Raw genomic sequence first — 21,580 nt, 5'->3', positions numbered from 1 at the left:
TAAAGTGTTCAATGAGGACCAGAGCTCAGCATCAAGAACGTAAGATCATATTCTAGGATGACAGTAACAGCTCATTAGGGGAAAGAAAAAGTAATGAGTTGGGGGAAATGGAAGACATGGAGAGAACCATAGCCTTGAGTAGGAAAGAAGAAATGGGCCCTAGTACACATCATACAAGCACAAATGATTCATCCCTGGCTGTAACCAACATGGTCACAACCGTTGGTACAGAGACCAGTAAGTGGATTTCTCAGTGGACATTCTCTGTTAGGTGTGACGCCGATATGGCAGATGATGAAGGATTAAGTAGGAGAATCTGTAACAGTTATTTCCTACGCTGGGTGTAATCAGCTACTGAATTAATTCATCATTTAAGGTTTAAAGCTTACTTCCCTTCTCACTGGTCTGAGACCGCATCTCAAGTAGCTCAAGCCAACAAGGGGCTGGCTCTGCCACTAAAGCTAACCTTCAACTTCTGATTTTGTCTCTACCCCTTGAGACCATGTGTGCATACCACCATCATACTTCACTTAAGTTTCTCCTTGAAAACATCAAATTTAGAGGAAGAATTGAAAGAATTGAAGGAGCTTGCAACCCCATAAGAACAACAATGCCAAACAACCAGAGCTTCCAGGGACTAAACCACTACTGAAAGACTATACATGGACTGAACAGGGCTCCAACTGCATATGTAGCACAGAATAGCCTTGTTGGGCTCCAGTGGAAGGGGAAGCCCTTGGTTCTGCCAAGGCTGGACCCCCAGTGCAGGGGAATATGGGGGGGGCAGTAAGGAGGATGTATGGGGGAATACCTGCATGGGGGAGGGGGAGGGGGAACGGAGGGGATGGGGACTTATAGACAGGAAACTGGGAAGGGGAATAACATTTGAAATGTAAGTAAATTAGTAAAATATATCTAATAAAAAATTAAAAAAAGAAACAGTTCAGATTTGAGTTAGGGATGTTCAAGTAGTAAAGTCTATACAAATATTAAAAAATTCCAAACTTCCAAATCTCAAGTGCTTTAGAGCTCCAAGGATTTCAGATAAGGAATATTCAACCTGAAATAGATCTGTATTTTAGAAAACTCAGATAACATTGATAAGAGAGAACACAAATTAAAACTTTTATAAGGTCATCTCTTTGAGATAAGCACTGTCAATATCTAGGATAACATCTCTTTATCATTTACTCATTGTGTCTACTAAGCATTTTTTTTTCTTTTTTTCGGAGCTGGGGACCGAACCCAGGGCCTTGCGCTTGCTAGGCAAGCGCTCTACCACTGAGATAAATCCCCAACCCCTCTATACTAAGCATTTTTATGAGACTATAGTAATCAATAAAGTAACCACAATTCTAAAAAAAAAATCAATTTCATTATTTTTAATCTTTTGGCCATTCTTTTAGCTTTTTGAAATACTTCTATGCTTTTCTTAAGTACACTATAACTGATATTAAATTACCTACCTAAAAATTTCAGAACCTAAGTTTCTACTGTTTCCACTATAGGTGTTCCTTAACTTTCTGTGAAAAATTATTCCCAATAAGTCCACTAAAACAAACACATCAAATGGAAATGTAGTTGAGACACATAACCTACCATACAACATAGGTCAGAAACTCAAGAGACAATCTGTGGAGTACAAGGTATTTACCCTTGTGTTGGCATAGCTGATGGTGAACTGTTGCTCACTGAGCCTTCCTAGCATTCAAAGTATATAACTTGTATAACAGAAAAAATATATCAAAATATGAAATAGTTTCTATAAGCTAATACAATTTTTTAACCTGTGTAATTAGAAAAAAATCCAACCATCATAAGCCAGAGACTATTTGCATCTGTTCATGGTACCCTACTGCCTTGTGGTTTATGATTACTTTCTTATATATTTGGTTGTGAGCCTAGCCTTTAACGGCTGAGCCATCTCTCCAGCCCTTATGATTACTTTCTTTTGGCACACTCCTAGCTGTTTATTTCACTGAACACTATCTCTGAAAAATCTTAAGTCCTTAAGTTGAAAATACACTCCTCTAGGAGGAATGGGTATTTGCTTTCTCTGGTAACCCAGGCTTGCTGTGAATTCCACTTCTAGCCGAAGCTTATTTTAACACAAATGATACAAACGAATCCTGAAAGGGCCTTCAAGGGCTGCTCACAGTCACATATTCTCAATGGAGTTTTCACCCCCTTCTTCTAGCAACTTCTTTGTTCTTTTCCTCAAAATGGGACTCATTTTTCATTCACTTTTACACCAACAATGAAGCTCTCTGGAGTCCAGGCTTTCTGGTGGGTCTCTTATGATTTTCTCATTTTAGGGAAGACACTGGTGTTATTTCTTGCCAGTTCTACCCCCATGAAGCTGTGAGACTAGAAGCTTGGTCTTTGGGATTAAAAGAAACAAATTCAAAGTTTAGACCAGAGACTGAAGGAACAGACATTCAGAGCCTGCCCCTCTCCACCAAAACTAGATAAGATGGATGAAACTAAAAAGTGCATGCTGAAAGGAACCGGATATAGATCTCTCCTGAGAGATACATCCAGAGCATGTCAAATACAGAGGCAAATGCTAGCACCAAACCACTGAACTGAGAACAGGACCCCCTTTGGGGGAATTAGAGGAAGGATTGAAAGAGCTGAAGGGGTTTGCAACCCCATAACCACAATGCCAACCAACCAGAGCTTCTGGGGACTAAACCACCACCAAAAGACTATACATGGACTGAACAGGGCTCCAGCTGCATATGTAGCAGAGAATAGCCTTGTTGGGGCACCAGTGGAAGGGGAAGCCCTTGGTCCTGCCAAGGTTGGACCCCCAGTGCAGGGCAATGTCGGGGGGAGGGTGGTAAGAGGGGTGGGTTGGGGGGAACACCCGTATGGGGGACAGGGAAGGGATAGGGGCTTATGGACAGGAAACCAGGAAAGGAAATAACATTTGAAATGTAAATAAAGAAATATATCTAATTAAAAAATTTCAAAAAGAAAAAAGAAACAAATCCTCCTGGTAATGGAATAGTTAGGCACTATGAGTCCCACATTTCTGACCTCCGTTTAGTGTGTTCCTTGATTTCATGCCACCTGAGAAGAGCATTTTTAAAGGATTTCAAATATATCTGACAGGAATATCCTTTTACAGGAAAAGTGTATGTTAGCATGCCGTGAAATATATTTGCATTTCATTCATAAGAAAATGGGGCATCAAATATACAAATGAACATCCTTTCACATAGTCAAAAATATTTTCCTGCTTTCAATAGAGAAGGCAAAGTACCTATTTCCTTAAATGACTTTGATTTCTTATGAACAGAGGTATTTTTCAAAAATTCCAATCTTTCCTTTTACTTTTACTCTTTTTCTCCAAATTTAGGATACATGAGAAGTAGAGGAACTATCTGTCTTAGTTCCACTTTCTGATTTTCTGGTCTCTGCTTTTCTGTACACTGAAGCAAGTCTGCTGATTTGTTAATGCTATGTAGAACAGAAAGGGCTACATTAGGGCCCCAGTTTATGTTAGTTAACCAGTCAATTACGCTCTCTGAACTTCACTTACCACCACAGCCTTATATATGATATGTACCAAATAAAATGAGGTAATATATAATTAAACATATTACAGGTTAAAGTGTTATCTAAAAATGTCATCAAAACTGTATTAGACGCTTACCTAGCAAGCGCAAGGCCCGAAAAAAAAAAAAACTGTATTAGAAAGCATCACTGGAAACAAATACACTTTTTTTTTTTTTTTTTGGTTCTTTTTTTCGGAGCTGGGGACTGAACCCAGGGCCTTGCGCTTCCTAGGTAAGCACTCTAACCACTGAGCTAAATCCCCAGCCCCACAAATACACTTTTGTAGACTGGCAGAGTGTTACTTTAAAATGCACAAATATTTAGTTTTATGAGAAGTAGAGGAACTTCTCTACTTAGTTTTACTTTTTTAGTTTTAAAATTTGGATATAAGAAATAGAATTACAGGTACATTATAAACCACTAATTACATGTGCTTATTGGTAGCTGGAGAAACCTTAAGTGAAGCTTCTAGACTGGTGATACAAAAAAAGTATACAATTAATATATGACATACATCAAGCAAGAAAACGAGAAATCAGACTTTATTAAAAAGTTCTAAATGTAAGTTCCACTCAGACCAAACACTCAAATTAGCAACTACAAAGTAATTTTGCTATTGCCCAGAAAATTTATTTTTTTCTGATACATATACCCAGAATTCTATCATGGTGTTTTCCAAGTCAGGCTAAAATGCAGAGGAAAGAGCAATTGCATTACAGATACTTACTTGTTTAAAATGCTGATTCCTTACTCAGTTCCAGATGGACTGAGAATACACAGAAGGGAGTCAGACAGTCTCCATATTTAACAAATGGTTTCTTTCCCTTTCTTCCTTCTTTTCTATGATTGGTTCGCTGTTTAGTTGTTTGAGAGAGGGTCTTGCTATGCTGTCCTGGTTAACCCAGAAACTCAATATGTAGACCATCGTCCAACCAGCAGCAATCCTGTTTTTTTTATTTTTCTGCTTAATTCCTGAGTGCTGAGACTACAGGTGTATGCCATTGCTCCCAGCTGTTTATTTTTATCAAATCATTTATTTAAAGAGTACTCACACATGGACACAAACAGAATATTTATGAACTCTAGGATTTAGTGCTGGGCACCATATCGCCATGAACAGAGTCAGAAAAACATGTTTACACGGTTACGCTCATAGTTGCCATCATTTTTTTTTCTTAGCAATGAGCGTTAATTGCTTCAAACTGCATGCCCCTCATTATCAAGCCATCTGAGACACTTGTTTTTCTTCGTTTTTGGCTCTTCGAGCTAACACTTTGCAGCAGGTGCAGACAAGATATAGCAGCATCTGGCAACCTGTTCAAATCTTCCTCGCTACAAAAAGCAGCAAACCCACCTCTTTTCAAGGTAAGAAGCTGTGCCTTGGCTTTCTAGCATGTAGTGAAAACACTCCAGTAATACACGCCTAACCAAGGCAATCTCAAAGTCTAACGGACTCTCCAGCCAGCAAGCTTCACTATAGACTTAGAGGCCCGCAGTAGGGGCCTAGGCCCTCCAATGTCATAACTGGGCTCACCGGGCTTGCCACTTTGCGTACATAAGACAGGTGGGTAATTATAAAGCGGGTAAAGCGTAGCTATCTCTAGAGTACAAGTTCAAGGAAGTAAAGTGCTGTCCCCTCTAGTCCAGGAAGAGGGTGGAGGGCCTGCCTCCCTGTCATCTTCCGAGGGAAGGGTGTCAGAGGTTTGTGTCCCCAACACCATCACTACTATGTCTTTCTCAAGACCAGTGTCACCACCACAATGATAAAGCCGTTAGCTAAGGCTGTTACCATCATCCTCTTCCGTAAACCACCACCATGCTTGTCGCGTCCCCGTGCCCGCCGTGCTTTACAGACGTTTCCCGCACTACCCGGTGCGGTTCTCAGTCCCTTGCTGGCCACTCGCACCTGCACCTTGGCCTCTCAGCAACGCCGGCGCGGCCTGTTCCCTGCCTCTGGTCCCTCGGGCTTACCTGGGTCTTGACGAGACTTGAGAGGAAGCCAAGGGTGACAAGCAGTTGCACCGCGGCCGCCGCCCCCTGCCCAGCAACGGCCCGGAGAAACCCCGGGCTCATGGTGACCTCGGCCGCTGCAGTCGCCTCGGTTGCTCGGGGCTGGGGAACGGCTGGCCGCCGAGACGACGATGGCAGGAGGCAGTGCCCGAGAGCCGGGAACCTCCTGGACCCGGGATCCAAGCGCCGGTTTCAGGTAGGGAACACTCTACCTTTCCAAGCAGTAGCGACTGATGTACCAGTGCTGCGCGCCCCCGCTTCATCCCATGAGGCCCCGCCCCCGGAGTCCTCAGTTATGGCCACGCCCCTGCGCAATGCCTTCTGGGAGTTGTAGTTCCTGTAGCCCCTTGGGGCCCCCCCACAGCGGGAAGGTCTCGAAAATGGAGAACTACAGGCTCGGAGGTCGCTCTGCCTCTCTGAGGCGGGGCTCCACGGCGGCCAATGAGGCGGGACCACGAGGGCTCCAAAACACCCAGGAGCGGGCGGGAGAGCCGGTACCGTTTTAGGGATTGGCCTGAGGTAGTGGAATCTGTGTTTGGTAGCTCTGAGAAACAAGGCTCCGTCCCCCCACCCCCGCAGGTCTTCAGGCACTATGCCAATAGCTACTTGTCACCGCTTGGCCTCCTGGAGCCAGGATTTCCTCACCACTCAAATTCTTTCACTTGCTATACCAAGAGCTTTCTTTGTCTTTTTCTCACCTCTGCAGCTACCTAAAACCACCTGGCATCTTGTTGAGAAGGCTTCAGCACCACCTTCATGTCACATGCCCCGAGTATCATCATTTGGCGTCTCCTCTACCAACACCAGAAAATACACCTTAAAGCATGAAGAAAAACCCAAATCTATACAGTGAAAAAGAAGAATCAGTATAAACACACAGAAAAGCTTAAAAGGACATGGACTATTCCAAATTCAACACATTCTAGGTGCTTTTGTGGTCTTAATTACACCTCAAATATTATTCTGGTATTATGTAAGATTATGTACATAGGCTTTTGTAGTCCCTAGCAAGTAAGTGATCAATAAATGGTAACCGTTAACTTTATTGATATTCCTGAGTTATAGGAAACTTAACATTCAGTAGTGGATATCAATTTGTCATTGTTGTTGTAACAAATGACCACAAGGGTGGTGATTAAAAACAAACCCAGTGTATTATCTTACATTCTGGAAGCCAGAAAACTAAAATGAAGTCGCAGGACTGCATTCATTTGGAATATTCTAGAGAACAATGTTTCCTTGCTTTTTCCCAGTCTAGGGCCAATGGAATTCCTAGACTCAGGACCTCACATGACACAGTGGCATAACCAGTTTCTGTTGTCATGTGCTTTCTGACCCTATCGCTCTTGTATCCCTACATATAAAGACCTGTGATCGTATGGGGCTCACCCAGATAATCCAGGCAACTTCCTTATCTCAAAATCCTTAGTCACATCTTCAAAGTCTCTGTTGGCCTCTCTAGTAACATGAGAACATTAACATCTATGATTCCATCTAGACCCACTGCATAATCTGTAGGGACAGCCAAAAATGAGTCCAGAGGAAGTGTGAAGAATTTCAAGACTGACAGCAGAACAATAAACCAAGTCCAAAGTCCTAGAACTCCACAGGTCATCTTCCCATGACACCAATTCTCTTTTCTCCTCCACATTTCTGCTGCCTCCACTTTGACCCAGGTCTTTCTTACCTACACAGCCAACACAAAACTGTGACTTGCTTCTCACAGCTGCCTTTCTACACTCATTTCTCTGTGCTTTGGATAAGCAAGGGACTTTCCTCCCGCCCCTTTGTGTTGCAATTGGCCCTGATGACATATACATGATGGAACATGGCCATATTTTTTTTTTAGTTATAAACTGCCCTATTTTTAAATCTCAAGTTTTTAATATCTGATATCAAAGGCAGAACCCATGCCTGCCATTCAGAGCACTTCAGGGTCTATCAGGGAAGAAAAACATAAGCTTTTCCATTAGCTTTTCACTTGGTAGAAGGAAAACAAGTTTACAAAGATTATAATGATACAAAGATTATAATGGCACACAGCATTTGTTTTAGCTCAGAAACTTGACTCTCAATGTTTGGAAACAATTTTTTCTCTCTTGGTGAGTTAAATCAGACATGGGTATTTTTCATGAAAAAGAAAGGTACCGCGGGTTATTCACATTGACCTGTGCTGTGATCTGTCTTAGCAGTTGTAATGAGCAGTGTGAGGAGATGGTTAATTGACGAATAAGCTGCTGTCCTCTGTTTTAGCCTTGCTGTTTATTCCTAATAAGAGCAGGCATTGCCTTTATAATGATACCCATGATCCTCATTTATGCTCCTTACTTCAGACTTTCTGTCCTAGTGCTGGATTTGGAAGTTGAAACTGGAAGGCCACACCACATTCCCCTCATGGCAAGAAAAATCCAGATCCAGCTAGATTTAAAAACAATAGGAAAACTAGTAGTAGGTAGGAAAACTAGTAGTAGGTAGGAGAACTGACAGCTTGTGGGACTGAACAAGGCTTTACCACTTACAGCTTCTGAAAAGTGAGTCCATTGGGCTGTGACTCAGGGACCAAAAGTATGGACCACTGGCTGGTCTTTTGGACTGACTTGTGGTTTTCAGTTATTTTTCATCTTCTATCCTCCCATCAAACTCTGTTGTATGATTGGAACAGAACTGGGCCCTTCTGAAGACCAGCAAGTGTTCTTAACCACTGAGCCACCTCTCCAAATCCCTTATTTTAAATCTTGCTAAGTTGCCTACAGAGGCCATGAAATTTCCATGTTCCTACCCCAAGCCTTCTGAGTAGCTAGAATCACAGGTCTGCCACCAGGCCTGGCTTTAAATTCACTTTTCCTTACCTTGGCTTGCATTCGTACATTCATTAAATTGTCACAGATGTCCTGGTCTGTTGGTTCACAGAAAAGTATCCCCATCAGGACACAAGCCAACCAAATAAAGCTGTAGTATGTTTTTGCAGATAACATAATTTATTATTTACAAACCACCTGGCTTAGACAAGCCTAATTTTCTGGAACTAAGGAACAGGAAAATTATTTTCCTTCCAGTGGAAAAAAATTATGAGCCTCCCAGATCAGTTCTGGGAAGAGTGAGGACCAATTTTGTCAATTAGTACAAGTCCTTCAAGGCAAACAGTGATGATTACTCATTGATGTGGTTGGGACAGATCAATGTTCTCTGGGGAGAAACAGTCAGTACAGATGATCTGTTACTTTTCTCATTGCTGTGACCAAATCCCAACAAGAAGCAACTTAAGGGGAAACAGGTGAGTCTGTTACAGGACAGGAAGATACACAGAAGCATGGAAACAGACTCTAATCTGTAGCAGTTGGAGCATGAGGCTCACATCTCCGTATAGTAGGAAACAAAACAAGTCAGGCTTTAAACCTCAAGGCACCCACCTACCTGCATATACCACACACTACACACACATGCACACACACCACACATAATGCCACACACATACACAATACACAGACACCACACACCATACACACACATGCACACACACATGACACACATAATGCCACACACACACATGCACTACTACACACACAACACACAAACACCACACACCAGACACACAGATACTACACACCACACACACATATGCACACACTACACAACACCACACACCACAGACACACCATACATAACATCACACACACATACACAATACACAGACACCACACACCACACACATATGCACACACACACAATACAGACACCACACACCACATACATGCACACACACACAACACACAGGTACCACAAATATACTATTACCACAAACACCCATATACCACACCACATACCATACCACATACCACACATATATACACACTCACCACATACACCCCTCCCCCTCAACCCCCCCACACACCAAAAACCAATTTCCTCAAGCCAGGTCCCTCTTCTAAAGGGCTCACAAACTTCCAAAACAGTGCTACCATCTGACCAAGGATTCAAATACAGGAGCCTCTGGGGACATTTTTATATCCAAATTATGACAGATGATGAGGCATGATCTCATTTCCTGTAACTCTCAAAGGAGCCCAAGGGAACTGAGCATGGGTGAACTGAGTATGTTTCACCTTCTGGAAAGGATGGTGTCAATGGCACTTAACCACTGAGCCATCTCTCCAGCCCTTTTTTGTTTGTTTTATCTTGCTAAGTTGTGCAGACAGGCCTCCTTCCTTAGCTTCTGAGTAGCTGGGATCCCAGACCTCTGTCACAATGTCTGGCTTTCAGATTCACTCTTCATGGGGGTTGGGGGTTAAGGGAGATGGCTCAGCTGGCAAAGCGTTTGCCATAAAATCCAGAAATGCTGACAGTGCATTTGTTATCTCAGTACTGGGAGATAGAGACAGGTAGATCCCTGAGAGCATCCTGGCCAGTCAGACTAGCAGAATCTCAAAAAATTTAAGCTGGAGAGTAATTGAAGAGAGCACTTCATGTCAGTCTCTGGCCTACACACACACACACACACACACACACACACACACACACACACACACACACACAGAAAGAGAGAGAGAGATTTAATACTCACACTGCAACTATAGTCACAAATATATGCACAAGATCAGAGAGGTCATTTCTTCAGGTTCACCGTTCTGCTTTCAAATCTGAGTAGTTGTCTTCACTTTCTTTTTCTCTTCTTCCTATTCCACATACCCTCCCTACCTCTGTAAGATGGCTGATCATTAATCATCTCATTCCTGTACTTACCCAAATGCTAGGCTGTCCTACCCACAACTCTGATAATCTTCGGATCTGAGTTAGAATTCACTTTTCCTCTGTCTGTGTATTATACTCTATCTAGACTATAAAGTTTGAGGCAGACCTATCTTTTGAGTGTTGTCTCAATCCCTATGAACAGTAATAAATATACATTTGTTGATTAGTAATTAGTATTTTTTAAACATCTTTTTTCTTTCTTTTAAATATTTATTTATTTTATTTACCATGTGGTTGCTGAGATTTGAACTCAGGACCTCTGGAAGAGCAGTCAGTGCTCTTAACCACTGAGCCATCTCTCCAGCCCATAATTAGTGTTGTTCACTGTCTTTATTTATGTTACAACTTTCTAGGATACACGGCCCCTGAATGTTTCCTGTGGAAGGCTGGTTAGCAGCTTTATTCTGGAAAAGAATGTTCCTGGAAAATAAAGTAAAATGAAATAGACAATTTCATTAAGAAGTGAGCAGAGAAAAAAAAAAGACAGGGAATAACAGATTGCCACACTGCTGGAATCATTCCTGGAAACCACATGGGTACCACATAGGTGTACAGTGGCCAAGGTGACCAGAAGAGGGCTTCAGATCCCCTGGAACAGAGTGGTTAACTGGCCTGTGGGTGCTGGAAATTGGATCCTCTGGAAGAGGTCCTCTGGAAGAATAGCCAGTGCTCTCAACTGTTGAGCTTAACAGTTTCCCTCCAGGGAAACGGGTGACCAGGGTGAACAGAGGGCAAGTAGCAGTAAAGGAGAATGAGTCCTATTAAAATGTTTTAGATCCACATGTGCAAGTGAGGCCTTTATGTTATAAAACTAACTTCCTTTTTGTTGCCTCACACACTACTTGAAAGGTCTGTTACTGCTGTTAGCAAAGACTTAGAAACTGCCTCAGGAGGATAACCATAACAAAGAGACTTACGTTTAACAAAGTGGCACAATGTACATACATTTCCTAGGTGTCTTCAAGTGCACTTCGTTTCTTTGATGGCTTTCTGGCACGGATAACTTCTACTAATGGCCCTAAATAAAAGTCAAGGTGATGGAGTGGAAACTTAGTAACTCCAGTCATTTTCTCTTGATAGCAAGCTAAATTGTGACTAATGAGCCTACAGGGTGGCAATCTGGTGTGTTTAAACAACTGTGTTGATAGTCCTGGTGTGTCAATAAATGACCGCAAGGGTGGGTTTTTTCTTTTTCCTTTTTCTTTTAATAGGATCTCCATCTGTGACTTATTTACAGGGGACTTTTTGCTTGGTGATCACATCTCTGGATTTTAACTGAGGGGATTTCTTCGCCTTTTCTTTTTCAATGAATTGGGATTAAAAGAAACGAAAACCAAAGAGCTTGGCTGATGTATGGCTCTGTTTTCACTGTTCTTGCTTCTCAAGTGTTCCTTGTGTGTCTTGGTATTTACCCAGCTGCACTGGTCAAGTGTGGTCACTGAATAGCATTAAAACTGATAGTCTTGAATCTGTTGAGAAGCCTTGCTTTTCCTAAAGGCATTTACAGGTTTGTGCAACTTGAATAAAACCTTTTGTGTGACGGATTCAGTATGTTACCATGCTTAAAAGAAATATATAATCTTTTATTTTCTTTGTAACACTTGGGATTGAAGTTAGGCTTTCACCCATGATAGGCAAGTGATCTGATGCTGAACTATATACCCCAAGGCCTCTTTTTACTTTCTATTTTGAGATATGGCTTCATTAAGTTGTTCAGGCTGGGCCTGAACCCACATGATAGCCCAGGCTAGGCTTAAACTTCTGATCTTCCTGCTCAGGCTTCCAAGTAGCTGGGATTACAGGCTTGCACCACCAGGCTTGCCAGTAATCTATAATGCGATGGGTATGAGGACAGTTAAATAAATGAAACAAACAAACAAACAAACAAACAAAACAAAACAAAACTAGAATCCTTCTTATGCCAATTTCTACCTCCCACCTTGGGACAGTTAATGTCTAGAAGCACCTTGGAGACAAGTCTCAGGGGATGCCTGTGTGGGAGTTTCTAGGATGGGTTAACTGAAGTAGGAAGACCAAACATAACTATGGACAGCATTATCCCATGACCCGGGGTCCTCAACTGAATGAAAGAAGAATGGGACACCCGCGGATCCCGGCCCGCAGCAGCTCTCTGCTCCGAAACCCCGTGGGAGAGAGACCTCACCGCCTGATCAGGTGGGCACTCCTGAGGCTGCAGAGCGGAGGAGACCACCAACACTGCCCACCCCTGCCCACATCCCTGGCCCAAGAGGCAACTGTATAAGGCCTCTGGGTTCCCGTAGGGGAGGGCCCAGGAGCGGCAGGACCCCTGCGCCTGAGACACCGCCGGAACCTGAAGGAAACAGACCGGATAAACAGTTCTCTGCACCCAAATCCCGTGGGAGGGAGAGCTAAACCTTCAGAGAGGCGGACACGCCTGGGAAACCAGAAGAGACTGCACTCTGTGCACATCCAGACGCCAGAGGAAAACACCAAACGCCATCTGGAACCCTGGTGCACAGAGGCTCCCGGAAAGAGCGGCGCAGATCTTCCCGGTTGCTGCCGACGCGGAGAGGACTTAGGCAGTACCCCACGAGCAAACTTGAGCCTTGGAACCGCAGGTAGGACCAACTTTTCCCCTGCAAGAAACCTGCCTGGAGAACTCAGGACACACAGAGGCAAAATTCCTCTAGGACCGGGCACTTCCTGTGTTTACCGGAAGTCCCACACCCGCGGATCCCAGCCCGCAGCAGCTCTCTGCTCCCAAACCCCGTGGGAGAGAGACCTCACCGCCTGATCAGGTGGGCACTCCTGAGGCTGCAGAGCGGAGGAGACCACCAACACTGCCCACCCCTGCCCACATCCCTGGCCCAAGAGGCAACTGTATAAGGCCTCTGGGTTCCCGTAGGGGAGGGCCCAGGAGCGGCAGGATCCCTGCGCCTGAGACACCGCCGGAACCTGAAGGAAACAGACCGGATAAACAGTTCTCTGCACCCAAATCCCGTGGGAGGGAGAGCTAAACCTTCAGAGAGGCAGACACGCCTGGGAAACCAGAAGAGACTGCACTCTGTGCACATCCAGACGCCAGAGGAAAACACCAAACGTCATCTGGAACCCTGGTGCACGGAGGCTCCCGGAAAGAGCGGCACAGATCTTCCCAGTTGCTGCCGCTGCGGAGAGGACTTGGGCAGTACCCCACGAGCAAACTTGAGCCTTGGAACCACAGGTAGGACCAACTTTTCCCCTGCAAGAAACCTGCCTGGTGAACTCAAGACACAGGCCCACAGGAACAGCTGAAGACCTGTAGAGAGGAAAAACTACATGCCCGAAAGCAGAACACTCTGTCCCCATAACTGGCTGAAAGAAAACAGGAAAACAGGTCTACAGCACTCCTGTCACACAGGCTTATAGGACAGTCTAGCCACTGTCAGAAATAGCAGAACAAAGTAACACTAGAGATAATCTGATGGCGAGAGGCAAGCGCAGGAACCCAAGCAACAGAAACCAAGACTACATGGCATCATCGGAGCCCAATTCTCCCACCAAAGCAAACACGGAATATCCAAACACACCAGAAAAGCAAGATCTAGTTTCAAAATCATATTTGATCATGATGCTGGAGGACTTCAAGAAAGACATAAAGAACTCCCTTAGAGAACAAGTAGAAGCCTACAGAGAGGAATCGCAAAAATCCCTGAAAGAATTCCAGGAAAACACAATCAAACAGTTGAAGGAATTAAAAATGGAAATAGAAGCAATCAAGAAAGAACACATGGAAACAACCCTGGACATAGAAAATCAAAAGAAAAGACAAGGAGCTGTAGATACGAGCTTCACCAACAGAATACAGGAGATGGAAGAGAGAACCTCAGGAGCAGAAGATTCCATAGAAATCATTGACTCAACTGTCAAAGATAATGTAAAGCGGAAAAAGCTGCTGGTCCAAAACATACAGGAAATCCAGGACTCAATGAGAAGATCAAACCTAAGGATAATAGGTATAGAAGAGAGTGAAGACTCCCAGCTCAAAGGACCAGTAAATATCTTCAACAAAATCATAGAAGAAAACTTCCCTAACCTAAAAAAAGAGATACCCATAGACATACAAGAAGCCTACAGAACTCCAAATAGATTGGACCAGAAAAGAAACACCTCCCGTCACATAATTGTCAAAACACCAAACGCACAAAATAAAGAAAGAATATTAAAAGCAGTAAGGGAAAAAGGTCAAGTAACATATAAAGGCAGACCTATCAGAATCACACCAGACTTTTCGCCAGAAACTATGAAGGCCAGAAGATCCTGGACTGATCTCATACAGACCCTAAGGGAACACAAATGCCAGCCCAGATTACTGTACCCAGCAAAACTCTCAATTAACATTGATGGAGAAACCAAGATATTCCATGACAAAACCAAATTTACACAATATCTTTCTACAAATCCAGCACTACAAAGGATAATAAATGGTAAAGCCCAACATAAGGAGGCAAGCTATACCCTAGAAGAAGCAAGAAACTAATCGTCTTGGCAACAAAACGAAGAGAGTGAAAGCACACAAACATAACCTCACATCCAAATATGAATATAACGGGAAGCAATAATCACTATTCCTTAATATCTCTCAACATCAATGGCCTCAACTCCCCAATAAAAAGAAATAGATTAACAAACTGGATACGCAACGAGGACCCTGCATTCTGCTGCCTACAGGAAACACACCTCAGAGACAAAGACAGACACTACCTCAGAGTGAAAGGCTGGAAAACAACTTTCCAAGCAAATGGTCAGAAGAAGCAAGCTGGAGTAGCCATTCTAATATCAAATAAAATCAATTTTCAATTAAAAGTCATCAAAAAAGATAAGGAAGGACACTTCATATTCATCAAAGGAAAAATCCACCAAGATGAACTCTCAATCCTCATCTTCGAGTGGTTTATATACAAGTGTGCAATTTCTAGGCTTGAAAATAAAATGATGCTATCTGGTGCTGGATAGAGGAGCCTTATTTTTTATTATGGCAGCTTGCTATTTTTGTAACATGGTGATTTGGTTGAACACAATAAAGTACAGTAGTAACTGATCTCCCCCTCTTCCTGGATGAGTGAGGAAATGATTAAATGTTGATGTCAGCATCCATGAGCATATTCAGATGAGCTTCTGCTTCTGTTGAAAAGGATGCTGTGTTTGATTGTGGTCCGAAGCTTTGAAGCACTACTTGGCATCTCCTTCCTTGGAGATCTCACTGTTTAAACATAACAGATTTGATAGCTTGTTGGTAAGGTGAGGTCCAGCTTGTCTCCACTAGGTCATCTTCATGTGAATCCGGTGGTTATACGGTTTTGTTCTAGGGATATTTCATTTTTTTAATAACGGTTTTAGCTGACATTCATGGAGAGAATGAATCCTTAGAAGTGTGCCACTAGTGAAAGGAAATCCTGTCTAGAGTATGTTTCTTTACAAAGCTGTGTCACACCATTCTTTGGGCCCTCTGCTGGAAAAGTAGAATCAAGTCTCAAATAATGCCTTTTAAATTGTATCCTCTAGTATTATACATGTAGGACAGTACTGTATCATACCTCTGTGGATGTAAAATAGCTTGTACCTGCTTTATGATACGTAGTAGTGACCGTGCTTTATCAGAGCTGTTTTTAATGATGTTGCTCAGAATGTTTTCTTTCCAGATGATGATTGAGAAGCTAATTTAAAAAAAAAATGGTGCCAGGTACCACAAGAGTAACAGAACTGTGCTGTTTTCTCGGGTTTTGTTTTTTTACTTTTTTTTTTAATGGAGTGTGCTTGATGTCTCTACAGTTTTGTTCAGATGACTGCAGAACCTGGAAAAGCTGTTGCTGCTGTTGATGCATAACACACTGCTATTATTGGTCTTTTTATATAAATATAAATATATATATACAGATATATAATTTGAATTTTTTGAAACTTTACCTGTGCTGTCAACTTTCAAAAAAAGTATCCCCGTTTACTGTGTTGAGTTGGCACTGTACAGAAATTAACAGCCATATTGGTCTAGAAATGTTGAACTTAAGTTTTTTCCATTTGTACAGGGGTAACACACTGTATTAAATATGTAAGGTCTTATATACGTGGGTTTGATTACAAAAACTAATAAAGTATTCTCTAAATTAAAAAAAATAGACTAAATGTGCAACAGTGAGGTGATACTATCACTAACAAGGTATGAATTTTAAAACAGATTAATAAAATCATGGAGGCATGTAGTAAAATGCTGTCTCCCAGCCATGGCATAAGCATTGACTCATGAGGACAGTGCAGTTGTTTTCTATACAATGCTAAGACCAAAAGTCAATATTTTATACATTGGTAATTATTAAAGTCAAGAAAAGGAAAGAACATGAGTATAGGGAAAGGTTTGGGGATATCGTGTGATTGTGCAGGTGATTTGGCATTTCTATACTTACATGAAATTATCGAATAAAGATAATTCTAAAATCAAAAAAAAGAAGAATGCATGATGAATATTATCACTCATTGCACTGTGCTTTTCATCCATGGTTACAACATGGCCACTGCATTTCACGCCTTCCTCCATGCTTTTCCTGCAATGATGGGATATACTCACATACTCTAAGTCAAATGAGCCCCTCCTCTCTTGACTAGCTTTTGTCAGGTTGTCAAAGCATGGCAAGTATTCTTCTGAGTGTCTACTATAGATTTAATGCTATGTGTCCCCCTAATGTAATGTGTTTGTATCTCATGCCTTTGAGAGAAGCCTGGTGAATGGGATTAGTTGGCTTACAAAAGGGATTCCAGGGAGGCAGTGATTAAGAGCACTGGCTACTCTTTCAGAGGACCCAGGTTCAGTTCCCAGCTCCACATGGCAGCTCAAAACCATCTGTTACTGCAGTTGCAGGGGATCTGACTCCCTCTGTGAGCTCTATGGGCACCAAACATGCATGTGGTGCACAAATATACATGCAGGCAAAACATCCATACATGTGAAATAAAAGCAATTAAATCTCTTTTTTTATATCAATGGGGACTCTAGAAAGCTCCTTCATTCTTTCTACCATGTTAAGGACACAGATAGAACAGTCCTTCAATTTTAGATTTGCTTGTATTGCCTTCCTTTTGACTGGAATGTCATTCCACAGAGAAGAAAGAGACTCATATGATTTGTCCTCTGCTGTATCCTCAGCACACGGCACAGCACTGGACATGAGGACGTAACTCAGTAACTATTTGTTGACCTAGTGAATGACAACATTGACTTCTTGCCAAGGACTTTCCAAACCATGGTCCATAAATGTCCTGCAACCCAGTGCTACAAAAATAACCTTATGGACAATGAGGATAACAGAACCAGCCTGGCTTAGGAGGACAGGGTTCCTAGTTAAAACAGCTTAAAATAATACACGGAAGACAAGGAATGCAGCAACCGTGAAGGAGTTTCCTGGTGCCCCAGGCAGCAAGAGTGCTGAAGTTGGTGAGAGTTGTATCTGCTGAGCCGGACCCAGAGTGAAGTGACAGCAAAGCATCCGCATAATTAACTCAAAGTCACCCAGAGTTATCCAGCACACGACAAATGTCTCCCGCTTCCACGTGCCCAATTCCCAGGTCTCTCTGAGAATAGCGACTCATCTAGTCAACACAGAGTGAAGGAGTAAAGCAACCCTCATAAAAATTCTAGCAATGGGAAAAACATAGTTGATTCTTGCTAAAACCACCAAACTTGCTAATGACTGCCAGAAATTCCAAAAGTTAGGGGCTGGAGAGATGGCTCCACAGTTAGAAATGCTTAACGTACTTGCTAAGGATCCAAGTTCGTATCCCAGCACCATGTCTGGGTGACTCACAACTGTTGCAACTCCAGCTCAAGAGGATTGGAAATCCTTTTCTGGCCTCTGTGGGCACGGGCACACACACACACAGCACAGGCACACACACACACATACCACACACACACAGTCACACACACATACACACCACACACGTACACTCACACACACACAGCACAGCACAGGCACACACACACATACACACCACACACACAGTCACACACACATACACACCACACACACACTCACACACACACACAGCACAGCACAGGCACACACACATACACACCACACACAGGCACACACACACAAATACACACACACAAATACACACACACAGGCACACACATACACACACACACACACCACACAGGCACACACATACACACACACTCACACACACAGGCACACACCACACACACACAAACTCATACACACAGGAACACACCACACACACACACACTCACACACACACACACCACACACACAAATACCACACACACACACAGGCACACACATACACACACGCACACCCCACACAGGCACACACACACACACAGGAACACACCACACACACACACAAACTCATACACACAGGAACACACCACACACACACACACTCACACACACATACCACACACACACACACACACACACACACACATAATTAGAAATATATTATTTAAAAGTAAACCCCAAACTGAGAGCTAAGGATATGGTTCAGTTTGTAGCGTGCTTGTCTAGAATCACAAAATCCTGGGTTCAACTTCTGGTACTGTCTAAAGATAACATGGTAGTGCACACATACACATAATCAATAATAGGTATATCTTTAAAAAAGAAATCCTGGAGTTATTTATTTTAAGCATGTTTGTTATCATTCTTATGATCATATCTTGATTGTACTGAGCAAACAACTTCTTTTTGACGATTTAGTACATACAGATAATCATACTCACCTCAGCTGGAGAGATGTCTCAGCCCCTAAGAGCACTGTGCTCTTCCTGAGGGCTAAGGTTGGATGCCCAGCACCCACATGGCAGCTCACCACCAACTCATTTCAGGGATCGATATGGTGATTATTACTCAATCTCCCTGAGCATCAGAGAGAGCAGAAATCCCAAGGCTCTTAGTCCCCAATTCCAATATATTTCTACAAACATTCCCATACTGCAACTGCTTCCTTACTCTTGTGGACTAGGAGTTACCCTTTTACCCTTCTAGCAGGTTTCTATTGAACAGGACAAGCTAATTCTCTGTTGACTTTCCACTAAGATATAGAGTTGGAATAGGTGACTGTCCTGGAGGGAATGTCTTTCTCTTTGCTAAACAGGAACATTTCCTCCTTATAGAATATGTGAATATGATTAATTTTTTAAATTTAATTTCATGTACATTGGTGTTTTGCCCACATGTATGTCTATTTACCACTTGCATGCTTGGTGTCTAGAAAAGCCAGAAAAGGGTATCAGATCCCTCGGAACCAGAGTTATAGATGGCTGTGAGCTACCGAGTGGGAGCTGGAAAACAAAACCAGGTCCTCAGGAAGATCAACCAGTGCTCTTCACCACTGAGCCATCTCTCCAGCACTTCCAAATAATATTTTTATCTAATGGCTAACAACGCATTTTTATTATTGTTGAGAATTAACTTATTAAATCTTCACAATAGTAGCATTTTGCTGTCCCCATGTCACAGGTGGCTTAAGCAACTTGTCTAAGCTTAGGCAGCTTTGGAGTAAATGGAGGAATCAGAATCTGAAAGAGGCATTTTCCCCAGAGCTCTTGCTCTGAACCACTGTGAATCTTAGTGGGTCTGACATCTTTCTTCTCTTGATACCCTATCGTGGCTGCTGTCAACTTTGTGCTCCCATCATTTGCAACTGAGAAGCCATGTTAGGATAAATATATGGGAGGGAATTAGACTGTGTTCCAGGTATAGAAACCATTGAAGAAACAGTATCTACATCCCCGTAATAGAATTCCACTCAGAAGATTGGGTTGTGACTACTGGGAAAGGACAGGCTCTCTGCTTGTTTAAAAGAATGTTGACAGGTGGGCTGGGAAAAGTGTCTTCGTTTGTACAGTGCTTGCCCTGCAAGTATAAGGATCTGAGTTTGCTCCTCAGCGCCAGTTTCAGTAAAAGGCGGTGGAAGCGATTCTCTCGTTTGCTGGCTCCAGCTCCAACGGGCCATTTGAACTAGTGCTGATTCATCTCAGATTAGTATCTCTCCCGGCGGCTTTCTGCCGGCCCTGAACTCTCTTGTTCCAGCTACACAGCAAAATCATGGTTCTAGAAGTCTACCAGCAGCTGACCTATCGCAGTTCCCTGCCACGGACTCTGCCCACACTCCTAGCAACCGCCCCCTGGTAGTTAAAGTATAAACTCCCAACTAGCTAGTAAAATCAAGACTCAACAAACTGAAAGCCAACAATCAGATTTATATGTTAAATTCTCAACCCACAATAATCCACAGAATAAATTCACTGCCAATTAATAAAGACAGAAACCACCTACCTAGACAAGATAAAGTTGACCTAGACCACCTGGGTCAGAATCCTCTTCCTCCTCTGTCTCCATCTTCCATTCCTCCCCTCTTTAGACTTTTCCCCGCCTACCCTTCCTTCTCATCCAATGGTAGGCTTTACTTTATCCTGGACCCACCTTGCTGCATAATAACGTCATCCTACAAGCACCTATGTAAACAGTTAGGTCCAGTGTCACACAGCCACCAACGTGGCAAATACAGGCAGATCCCTGTTAACTAACTAATTGGCAAGCCAATTAACTAACCTACCAATTCTGTGAGTTTCAGCTTCAGTGAGAGACCCTGCTTCAAAAATAAGGTGAAGGGTGATTGACGAAGACACATGATGCTAATCTCTGACTTACAGGCACACATACACACACACACACACACACACACACACACACACACACACATTGAGGGACTAAATTGACTTTGACCTCTACCTGCAGGGAGGAACTGGTCTAGCTCAGAGACACATTCTTGCATAAATGTGCATCTTAGCTGTAGATGATCCGCAGAAAATGAAGGTGAGGACTCCCTGCACACCAGCAGCAGATTCGCCTGAGAAGAGAGCAGGCAACCTTTGCTCTCAAGGTCCCTCAACTTCATGTACAAAATGCTCTAACCACTGGGTCTCAGACTGGTGACCCATGGGCCCCTGTGATTTATAGAATACTCCTGTTTATCTTACAAAGTACTGCCCCCAGACAGTTAAAATATTGAATTAGTTAACTGCATCATTAATATCCAAGGTGCCAAACCAGCAGCCATTGTGCCATTAGCATGGGGGTACATGTCATTTCCCATAGGCCCCTCTGACACCAGCAGTCCATGCAGTCAATGTTCTTACTTCTCAGCTTCTAATAGCAGTTAAAATAGCTGACATGATTACAGCTCCAACCCCCACCCCCACTCCACCCCCACCCCC

At 43.0% G+C, this 21,580-nt stretch overlaps 1 protein-coding gene across 8 annotated transcripts in view; it reads right to left on the bottom strand.

Moving 5' to 3' along the window:
• The window catches only part of Ero1b (endoplasmic reticulum oxidoreductase 1 beta), a 72,306-nt gene that overhangs the window by 38,428 nt on the left and 12,298 nt on the right, over positions 1 to 21,580 (bottom strand). For 4 of the 8 annotated variants that reach the window (XR_015640925.1, XM_087591272.1, XM_087591271.1 and 1 more), the window contains exon 1: positions 5,536 to 5,842. The exons of 2 other annotated variants lie outside the window; for them this stretch is intronic. Coding sequence is in view for 5 of the 6 variants with exons in the window: in XM_087591272.1 (XP_087447398.1) it covers positions 5,536 to 5,637 (102 nt within the window). In the remaining variant the exon portion in view is untranslated. 8 annotated transcript variants of the gene reach the window in all.

Source organism: Rattus norvegicus, chromosome 17, assembly GCF_021556685.1.
Source record: "Rattus norvegicus strain SHRSP/BbbUtx chromosome 17, alternate assembly SHRSP_T2T, whole genome shotgun sequence".
Lineage (NCBI taxonomy): Eukaryota > Metazoa > Chordata > Mammalia > Rodentia > Muridae > Rattus > Rattus norvegicus.
This window is presented reverse-complemented; position numbering and strand designations above follow the sequence as displayed.